The sequence below is a fragment of the Puntigrus tetrazona genome, chromosome 15, assembly GCF_018831695.1.
Source record: "Puntigrus tetrazona isolate hp1 chromosome 15, ASM1883169v1, whole genome shotgun sequence".
In the NCBI taxonomy this organism is placed as follows: domain Eukaryota; kingdom Metazoa; phylum Chordata; class Actinopteri; order Cypriniformes; family Cyprinidae; genus Puntigrus; species Puntigrus tetrazona.
This window is the reverse complement of record NC_056713.1, coordinates 13,433,608-13,444,744: the sequence shown is the minus strand read 5'-3', so window position 1 is coordinate 13,444,744 and position 11,137 is coordinate 13,433,608. Positions and strand designations below refer to the sequence as shown.

Genomic DNA, 11,137 nt, shown 5'->3' with positions numbered 1-11,137 from the left:
TACAAATGCAAAGTGAATGTAAATCTGTTACATCAGACAGTCACAAATCATTCTAGATGGCCTCTATGTTAAACATGCATAGGGAGGAGTCTCTGTGTGACTTCACATTGGCATGGTTTCAAAAAAGCTGCTTAGGGTGAGTTGGGGTAAGAGGGAGGTGGTGTTGTCTGGGTGTGTAAAATAAGCAGCATTAGCTTCGGACCCATCAGACAGGCTTAACTTAACGATAGGAACCATGCAGATCAGGATGCATCTAGGAATCGTCTTTGGTTTAAGACAGAGCATGCAGAACTGAGTCTGAGGGTTGTGTTGCAGAGTGCAACTGAAAAAGGTATAATGGTGACACTGTGGCACGCTTTGCTGCATGGAAAGAGTAAAACCAGTCTGTGATTAAGGAGGAAAAATGAGTGCAGGGACATAAAGTGGAAGGAGCGTGATAGCAATGGAGCAACTGCTAGCAGATATATGAGACTGGAGTGATTAATGGTTCAGCTGCTAGAAGAGCCAGGGGCTGATCTACTCCCAATAAGGGCAGCTTGGCTGGGCCAGTGCAGGGCAATGTTCTCAAACAGTGTGAGAGCTAATCTATATCTCTAAATGTGATGAGGCCAAAGTCGATAGAACCACTAAAACACCCTTTTTTGATCTTTCCCTCTCTGTTGTCTCTGCTCAACCACACTTAACAGTTTATGTGGCGCTACTGAATTCAGTTTGTATGTCAGGACACTTCTGTCTGTAACTGTTAGTAAAATTCAAAATATCTATAAAATTGAGTGAGTTGTTAGTTGCGATGTCAAAAAAAGGTGAGCAATCACAGTATTGCCCATCTTAAATACATGGTTGTAGACATGCAATTGATGTACTATTATTAATCATTCATGTAATCTAAATAGATAATTCCACTAAATGTAATTAAATCAGTTAGCTTCATGTCTTCTAATGACATATTCCTGGGGAAAAAACAAAACAAAACAAAAAAAACATTTTTGTCTAAACAAAAACAGCAATGTCATATAATAACAATGTAATATAATATAATTATTACAATATAATAATGTGTATTATTAATATTTTGCACCACAAAACAACAAGGCTGCTTTAAGAGGCTAGTGATCAAAACCACGAAAGGCTCACAGAGACAAATATGAAGAAAAGGATAAAACAGACTGAAACAGGTGAAGGAAGCAAAGAAGGTTTATATATAAAAATCCAATTAAATGGTAAAAACATGATATGAAGCAAAAGTTAAATAATGCTATAAAGTGTTTTAATCAATAAAAAAATAATGCCAATAAATGTAATGTGTATGTGATGAATAGATGTGTAAATAGGCTCTATATACACTCTGTTTGAAGGTGTCCTTGTTACAGTGTAATTAAACATTTACGTGCTGAGTAATATTAATTAACAGCATATATTTACTATAGGTAAATTTTGTGTCCCAAGAATGAGGCACAATGTATTTGTTTTAGTCAAGCACAATTAAAGTATAAATGCCTTAAGATGACCAGAGGTGTCGAGGCTTTAAGCAGGCGGGTTATGGAAGAGCAGTGCTAAGCACAGAGAATGCAATGAACATGTCTACGTGAAGCCCCCCAAGCAACCCAGGTGACGCTCAGAGCACAGCTGTTAAATCTAGCAGTTATAGCTGTGCTTTCAAGGAGTTCTGTAAAGGCGCATGAGTCGATGGGTTTCTGGTAGTAAGCATATGGACTGACTGTATAGAAGTGGGATATGTAACACAAAACAGAGCTAGCAAAATGTCAGTATATGAATCAAATGCTTAATGACCTTTCCACTGACAGTAAAAGCAAAGCGAGAACATATCTAGCACCTTAGCGCTAAACCATATGACTCAATTACAAGTTATCCAGCAAAGTTTTTTTCACTTATAAGTACAGATCCGTACTTCTGCACTGGACAGACACACTACATCTGGGTATTATGCATGCATTTCATGCATATATGCACTTTGATTGTTGTCATTTTAAATTGTGAGGGCAGAGGTCAATGGACAGGCAAAGGGAGGGATGGACAAACGAGGGACTCATAACTGAGTCAGTGCAATTTAATCTGGCGAGATGGCATGGGGAGAGAGACAACCTTGCAACCCAGCACTAAACATAGTGCCTGTAGAGTAAGCCAGCTGACCAACTCTGATTTCAACGGAAAAGACCGCAGCGGATGTGCGCATAGGTGCTCAGAATCTCAAGTAAATCTCAGATTTTTATAAAAAAAATAATAATAATTACCTACAGTAAAAGCAAAGGGAGCACTAAGCCATGTGATTCAATAAAAGTTACCCAGCAATGTTTAGCTTCTGTAAGATTTACAGATTCATACTGCTGAACTAGAAAACACACAACATATGGGGTATCATATATGCACTGCAATAAAAAACTAAGCTAGAAGGACAAAACTAGAATGGTTGCTAGAATGGTAATTCATTTCATATAATTGGAGTTTATTATATCAGAATTATGAAATCGTTGCATGATTTTAATTGTTGGATACAGCTGAGAAAGTCACAGTTTTAATGTACAGGTGTGTTTAAAACGAGTACATTTTTAAAATGCTAGATTCATGTCATGTTCACTAAAATAAAAAGTAACCAGACAGCAATTTTATCCTGTTTGTGAGAAGTGAAATATATAAAGATCACAAATCAACATCAGTCCCACACTTTTGTCATTGGGTCGCTGGACACGTCTCATATCTGCTCCTTATGTAAGACCAGTTGGAATGAACCCATCGTCTGTTAAAACTGACTTCTCTTGTTTCATCAGCCTGGGCCTCAGCAACTCTACTTACTGACTTCTAAATTGAACGGTGAGTTGGCTGGGTTATAATGTTAACTTTTAAAAACCTGAAGTGAAGACCGAACACAATCTGAATTATAAAAAAAGAAAGCATGTGCAGCTATCTGATAGCAGAAGACCATCATACGTATTCAGCTAAATATATCTCAAGGTACTCAGCTGACTGTTGCGTTATACAACAATGTGCAGACAGGTATCGACAAGTGCAACAACTTAAAGTAAAATTCTCAATTGCAAAGCATTTATTATTTGAGTGGTTCATTATGTTTTACAGTCAGAGATGAAACTGCTCTCAGAACCAACTGGAAGACTGTGGCTGTATTTTTGACACAGAGCTTTCAGAGGTCATGCCCTATGCATGGGGTCCAAAGAAGGTGCCATTATAACCCCTCTGTCCAAACAGCTGTAGACAACACTAGGTCTAATGTTTGGAAGGTTCTCTGTATCAATTTACATCGCATGTAGACATGATACTCTGCATGTAGACTCTACAGTGGCCCCCTACCCCTTATTATTTCCTAAAAGACATATGTGTATGCTGTTATCAGATAAGGGGGATTTCTCTGTTCATGGGGACCCCCACACACCTCTTTATGCCCACTCTGTGCTGGTGACTGTCCTCGTTCACTGCTGGGCATGCTGTGGTGTTGGATGCATGGCTACTAATTTTGGAACAGACTGTGAGCTTAAGTTTTTTCCTTTCCCCTTTTAGCCCTAGACTACTCCAACAAATCCAAAGGTTCTTCTTCAATACAGCATACAATTTTTTTTTAACTGCAGAGATTTGGTCATTAAAAAAATCAGACATTTTAATTGGTCTTTGTACTTCATTACTTTGTAAGTCATCCTGAGGTAAAAAAAATTTTTTAGATCATGTCAGTGTCTAGATACACACAGGATATGGCAGTTTCTGGCAAGAAGAGGATAATGGTTAAACTAAGTTTGTCACATTGGGACACACAGTCAGGGTGTAACTCTGAAATTGGACCCTGGGTATTTATATAGAGTAAGGGGGATGGTTGAATTGTCCCTTTCCTTCTTTCTGTACACACACTTTGACAAACCTGTCCCTTCACTGATGTTTTTTTTCTCAACAGGGTTCCTGAATATTCCACCCACCTGTCACATGCTCAGTCATGTGCTCTTGAAGCATTTCCCAGGGAGGGAACCACAAATGAACCAATGGATGTTTTACTTATTCTAAAGAAATCTCCAGTGCGTTTCATGGGGATTGTAGGGTTGAATGATATAGGCAAGAAGTGTCCAGATTTTTGGTTTATTTCCAAGACCGAAAGCAGCTGTTGTCTGGTCTCTTCAATGAAGAATTAGTTTTATTTATACAGGACACTGGTTTCAGATTGACTGCATCATAAGAACAGATTAAGTGGTTCTTAGAGAGAACTAAACAGAATGACACACAATAAAAGTCATAAAAAAACAACTTCTATTTAAACTAACTAACTATCAAACTATATGAGTAGGATTATGTGATGTTATATGCTGCCTTTGATGTCATAGTTGCAATTTGTATACATTGCATGCAATGCTTTTATGCAATACAGTTCTCTAACTGGACACTGAGAACACTGCTGGGTACAGTACAGACTGTTTTTACCTCGAGGGACACATGATGCCTTCACTTACGCAAAGTATATTTTACAAGTAAGGGGCAACTACTCCCTTAGTGAGAATAGTCATTAATGTATGTTATTTAATAAGCAAATGATTAGTTTTGACTTAAAAATAGCATATGTCATATAAAGCCTATTTAACTCATACATTCACAATAATGAATATTATGATTCATTTTTGGGGGATTTGGTTAATTGTAGTGCTTTTTTTTACATTTCTCTGCAAAAAGGATCAAGTATCAAGGACAGTTTTAGGCCGTATCACAATAGTACTATACAAGAATACATTATAGTTTTAAACTGAGAAAATAAATACATTTTTGTGCTTCTAAAGTGTCTTCGAGTTATTTCATAACTGAGCAAGAGCGAGAACGGGTCACTGTGAGGGGGTGGGGACAGCTGTCTCCTCGTCTCGGGTGTTGTGATGTAGCTTCTTTCCTTTTAGAACCTGAAACCCCTATCAAGGGCCGCAGCTGTCCAATGAGGCTCAAGCATGCATGAGCCGAGCAACCAATGGGCAGCAAACATTGATGTATATAAGCCAAGGTCTGACATCTTGCAAAGTTGGGCAACCCCTACATTGGCTTGGTGAACAGGATCTGATCCCAAGGACTGTTACCTTTTCTCCCATACAGGTAAACTCAGCTACAGTTCAGAGATTTTACAAGGGTGGGAATACGGGGTACTTGCTGAAACATCTAAAACTTCAGCAAAAAAGAACATAATACATTACAGCTTTATGCGGCAAAATATTTCCCCATAAAAATTAATGAAACCTCATTGGGGTTCATGACCGGATCCCTGATTATCTTCTGGAATTACTGTCTTGATTGTTGGAATATTAAAAATGCTCAGTTTCATGTTTTTAAAGTTGCTTTGCTCATGGCAGACCTGTAGAAAGCTTGTCCTTGAGTTAGCGTCAAATAGTCATAATGCACTGGAAAGCTATTAAGTAGGCAGTCTGGACTAGATTTGCGGTCTATGGCAGGAATGATCTGTGTGTGCGCTTGACACCTGCTGTAATTTGGTGCAAGGTCATGTTATCTGAGGGAATTTACAGCTGATGCATTTTACTTAAGTCTATTTATAATACTTTGAATATTGCATTCTTTTTGCATGAATGCAACTGAATGCAAAGGTTGTGAATATGATTAGAATTTGACGATTTATCAATTGTAAACTGATCAAACTGATCAACTTTGTTAACAATTTAAAAAATGCGTTAATTACATTAAGCAAAAGTTAAATTGACATGGGTATAATACCAATTATGGGACTGAGTGTGTTTGCTCCACCCCTAGCAGAAATTAGAGAGGTGAATGTGCTATCTGCTTTGAGTGACAGGAGTGAGTTTGGCACCCTTGCTAAAAATATCACCTGCTGTCTGATGCATATAAGCATGTGAGCTATTCAACCACCACTCCATGTAGAAATATGAGGTGCTGGTTAGACATAGCAGCATATTTTGTTACTAGGAGACTGAAGTTTACTTGGGACACAAAATATAGTATGCATTAACCTTGTCTGCAACTACTGGTATCTTAATCTGCTTTTTATCCTTGACCGAATGCAAATGGGTAGTCGGTCATAAACCTCAGTGTTGTTCTTTCTTGAGTCCAATGAGTAAGCTACACCTAAGACAATGTTCCTGGCTGTTCACCCTAACAACAGCTCTGCAGACAAGATTTGCAGATTTATCTAAGTCTCTAAAGCATATAGTAAGTACTTTGCCAACATAACTTACAACTTTTCTTTTGGCAGATCGCCGGAAAAGTGCAATCATGACTAAGAACTGCAACAACGATTACAAGATGAAGTTTGCTCTGGAGGAGGAGTACCCTGACCTCTCCCAGCACAACAACCATATGGCCAAGGTCCTGAATAAGGACATCTACAACAAGCTCAGGAGCAAGGCAACCCCCAGTGGTTTCACCCTGGATGACTGCATCCAGACCGGTGTGGACAACCCTGGTAAGTAGAACATCTGAACACGTTCCCCTCAAGAGATACCACAAGCAATGTTTTAGTTAGTTTTTTTTACATAAAGCACTACTTATTTATCCCAATTCAAGGCCATCCCTTTATCATGACCGTTGGCTGTGTGGCTGGTGATGAGGAGTCCTACGAAGTCTTCAAGGATTTGTTCGACCCCATCATTTCTGACCGTCACGGAGGCTACAAGCCCACCGACAAGCACAGCACTGATCTGAACTGGGAGAACCTGAAGGTAAGCTGAAGTTCTTTACATTATAATGGTTGTGTTACTTTACTGTGGCTGATGTTTGGCTGTGCACAGGGTGGTGATGACCTTGACCCCAACTACGTCCAGAGCAGCCGTGTGCGTACTGGCCGCAGCATCAAGGGATTCACCCTGCCTCCCACCAACAGCCGTGGTGAGCGTAGAGCTGTGGAGAAGCTGTCCATTGAGGGTGAGTCTCACTGACTTTATGTCCTGACATCCACAAAGCAAAGTGCATGGTCTTACTGACGTTTTTCTCACAGCTCTGAACAGCCTGGATGGTGAGTTCAAGGGCAAGTACTACCCTCTGAAGGACATGACTGACAAGGAACAGGAGCAGCTCATTGCTGACCACTTCCTGTTTGACAAGCCCGTGTCCCCCCTGCTGTTGGCTGCTGGCATGGCTCGCGACTGGCCTGACGCAAGAGGCATCTGGCACAATGACAACAAGACCTTCCTTGTGTGGGTGAACGAGGAGGATCACCTGCGTGTCATTTCCATGCAGAAGGGCGGCAACATGAAGGAGGTCTTCAAGAGGTTCTGCGTTGGCCTGCAGAAGGTAAACCCCATTACTTTTGACCCTTCGGTCGTCTAATGGGAAGATAAGCAACCAAAGACCTGACTCCTAGTTGTATATTGCAGATTGAGGAGGTCTTCAAGAAGCACAACCACGGTTTCATGTGGAACGAGCATCTTGGTTTCATCCTGACCTGCCCCTCTAACTTGGGTACCGGCCTGCGTGGTGGTGTCCACGTCAAGCTGCCCAAACTCAGCACACATGCCAAATTTGAGGAGATCCTGACCAGACTGCGTCTTCAGAAGCGTGGCACAGGTGGGCTGGAAGTCGCAGAATGTACAAAACTGCAGAGTTAGACTGTGACCATCATTTTGAGAGACTCTTTGTGCTTTTGTTATGCAGGTGGTGTGGACACTGCCTCTGTCGGTGGTGTGTTCGACATCTCCAACGCTGACCGTCTCGGCTCCTCTGAGGTGCAACAGGTACAGCTGGTGGTCGATGGTGTGAAGCTCATGGTTGAAATGGAAAAGAAACTGGAGAAGGGCGAGTCCATCGATGACATGATCCCTGCCCAGAAGTAAAATGGCAAAAGTGCTTTTCTTTTTTTATTTGTTCTAAGCAGTCATGCCATCTTGACTTTTCCAAGAGACACTCCACCTTGCTCCCTTATTTTCCTACTTTTTTCTCTTTCCTTTCTTTCCTGTTGTCTTCTTTTTCCTGCACTTTTCCTTCTTATCTTCCTGTTCCTCCTGTAACATCCTGGGATCAAACCTCCACATAGCTAGAAAACTAGCTATGTTGTATTCACCTAAACGTTTTTTTTGGTTGTACAAAGTTAATAAACGGCCCCATGTAACAATCAAACTGTGTTTTAAGTCTTTCATTTCTTGATAAGTCTTGATGTGTACCTCCAGACAGCTGTGAACTTTATGTGTATATGTATGTAATATAATATATAATTGTGTGGCATCCATTTGGAATTTTTAAAGCTAAACATCAAAAAATAATTAGAACTTTATGCATCATGAATACAGTCGGCTAAGCTGACCCCCAAGTCATTGTGAACACTAAAATATAAGTAATTTATGCAGAATAGCACAATGACTGTCAACAACAGTTGCAAAGCATTGAATTATAACAAGTTACAACATTTGCAAATCTTCATCCTGTAATGCAATAAATTAATAGAAAATATTTTTTGCTGATACAAAGGCCAATATGTTCAGATAATTAGTTAAATTAACTTATAGAAAAAGATCAAAGAACAAATTATAAAGTGTTATCTGAAAAGCACACGCTCATACCTGCATCTCTGGATATCTGGTTTAGAGCTGGTTTGAATGAGGTGCCAATAATGGTGGCCAATGTGTATTAGAGAAAAGCATTTATTTCATAATGATATATTCCCCCATTTTAAAATCATATTATCCAATAAAAGGTTTGATTTTTGTGATTTAAAAAAAAAAAAGAGATCAAAGGGATTAACAATGCAGATTAATTTTCACAGCCTATCTTGATCCTATTTACCAAGGGTGACTATTTCTGGCCATGACTGTATCTGAGTATGATTTGGCTTCCAAAAAGAAAAAAAGTCATTATTTTTTATGTATGTTATGTATTCCTTATATATTCTGAATATACTTCCTTAAAACTTGCATTAAGCAGATATCTTACAAATTTTGTACGGAACAAAATAAGCAGACAGACAAATCACCGGATTTCAGACAAATGTATTAATCATTCTTGCATTTTCTCACATTGCACAGCTCAGACATATTCCAATCTTGACGATGAGGACTTACGATGTCAAATCAGAGATAAACAAAGTCAACAGTCTGTTTGTGGCCATTCAGCAGAGTGCACTTCCGGCAAGATAACAGAGGTTTCTCATCAGCGTAACACATACAAGAGCAACACAAAGAGCATTGTGTCTCGACTTGGCTCAACGGGATAAATTGCACCATTTGAAGGGAGAACTGCTTTTAAACAGGTGATGTTGCTCACTCAGACCTAAAGTGCTACGGTGTGACCATGTAATATGACGTATCTAAAAACAAGGAGGCTCAGGAAAGCAGACATCACCTACTCAACCTGCATCACTGGCAAGTTTGACGACCAACAAGATCATTAAAAAAAATGAGGAGAAAACACTATCACTTTCAGCACTTGCATTGTCAGCGGCTCTGCATGTTGTCTACGGTTCGAAATGGTGTGGCTTTCACAAGTGTTTTATGCGAATATGGTTATTTGAACGAGGATAAAATTAAACATACTCTTCTCGCCGGCTCAGCGGAAGTTTGGAAATCAAAAAAATGAATTAAATAGCAGCAGTTAAAAAGGAATGACAATGTGCAGAGTGAACACATGACAAAAAAAATGGGTGTTAAAAAAAAACAACAACATGGCTAAGATACCAGGTAAAATCAGCGGCAAAACACGCCTGGTAAAGGGAGTTCCTTCAGCAGGGCTTTTGTGTGAGCAGGTGCCCAGTTCTTAATGTATGTGTGCCAGTCTTTGTAGGCTTAGAGGGGCCGGGGGTGTGGGCGGGGCTACGTTCACTCATCCCATCTTTCTGTCCCGTGCTTTTTTCCCTGCCCTCCACCCCCTCTTGCCCTCAGAGTTCAAGTTCTTTGGACACTTTGGTGGCGATGTCCCGAAAGGCAAGCGGTGCCCCCCACAGGCGCTTAAATCGAACACCGCTGGTCTCGGCGGGGCCGTTGGGCAGCTGGCACACCTCCGCTTCGAAGGCAACACGGGAGCCCGCGGCTCCATGGGTGCAGGAGAGGAGGAAGGGCCCGGCCTGGTGGACCTGGCAACCGCAGCCCTGCGCCGCCTCCCGCAGAGCCAGAACCACCTCGGCCGGGTCCCGCGGGCTCCGCACCTTCACATCCCAGCCGCATCGGGGGGTCCGGGGCTCTGTCGCTTTTTGATACCCAGATAGATAGCGACTGTGGAGGGAGGAGGAGATGAAATGAAGGGGTGGGCGGTGACGTGAATGTGTGGATGGGGGGTGGAGGGGGGACAAGAGAGAAATATATTAGAAATATGCAAGAACAAATTATTAAACTTCAAAGAGACTGACTAAACTGTATGATCTACTAGTCTATGACATTATTTAAAAAGGTAACACTTTATGGTGAAGCTCTATCTGTTTACATTTGGTAGAGCATCAACTTTTCTTCTTTTCCATTTGATCATGTCAGTTCATATTACATTTAAACTATTTTTTAAACTAAAACTAACTACTGCTTTAAACATACTGTTGGTTTATGAAATGTGATTTGTTAACTAATGTTGACTGAACCCTGTGGTGAAGTGTTACCAACAAAATCATAAGTAATTTAAAATAAACATCGTAAAAATGTCTGAAACCCTTCTACATTTAAAAAAAAAAAAAAGAAATGTTCAGATAAACACTAAAACATGTTACCTGTAAGGAGACATTGGAGTTCATCAGGATAATAAAACCATTTTGAAAAACAGTTACAATCTGAGCACTATTTAAATTCAGTGTGACTTTCAGAAAAACCTGGAGAACATTTTGGAAGGCCTGAATAAAATGTGAATGCCATTAATTCAAGACATACACTGCCATTTAAAAGTTTTGGGTCTGTTACATATGCATTTTGAAAGAGTTATAAATAAATGTTATAAATGTTTTTGAAAAAGGTTTCACCAAGGCTGCATGTATTCTATCAAAAATATTGTGAAATATTATTACAATGTTAATACCCATTGTCTTTTTATCTTATCTTTAATCCATTCCTGTGATGGTAAAGCTGAAATTTCAGCAATTATTAATGATTTTTTAACTAATTATTCTAATATGCTGATTTACTGCTCAAGTAACCAAAGAATCTATAATTAATTTACACTGAGTACAAAATTAATTACACATGTTTCTACAGTCATGTTTCATCAATTTATGCAT

General features: G+C 39.8%; 2 protein-coding genes across 5 annotated transcripts in view; one reads left to right on the top strand and one right to left on the bottom strand.

The window, feature by feature from the left end:
• The first annotated feature begins 4,931 nt into the window (after positions 1–4,931).
• Positions 4,932–8,070, top strand: ckmb (creatine kinase, muscle b). The gene is made up of 7 exons (XM_043258275.1): positions 4,932–5,085; positions 6,212–6,421; positions 6,523–6,677; positions 6,747–6,879; positions 6,953–7,248; positions 7,332–7,521; positions 7,609–8,070. Exons 2-7 carry the CDS (start codon positions 6,232–6,234, stop codon positions 7,785–7,787), a joined length of 1,143 nt encoding a protein of 380 aa, XP_043114210.1. The 5' UTR covers positions 4,932–5,085; positions 6,212–6,231; the 3' UTR covers positions 7,788–8,070.
• Positions 8,071–8,919: 849 nt separating this feature from the next.
• The window catches only part of mark4b (MAP/microtubule affinity-regulating kinase 4b), a 36,017-nt gene continuing 33,799 nt past the window's right edge, over positions 8,920–11,137 (bottom strand). For 3 of the 4 annotated variants that reach the window (XM_043258271.1, XM_043258272.1, XM_043258273.1), the window contains one exon: positions 8,920–10,154. In XM_043258271.1, the coding sequence (XP_043114206.1) occupies positions 9,821–10,154 (334 nt within the window). In that variant the 3' untranslated portion in view covers positions 8,920–9,820. The remainder of the gene's footprint in view (positions 10,155–11,137) is intronic. The other variant, XM_043258274.1, reaches the window with a different exon arrangement.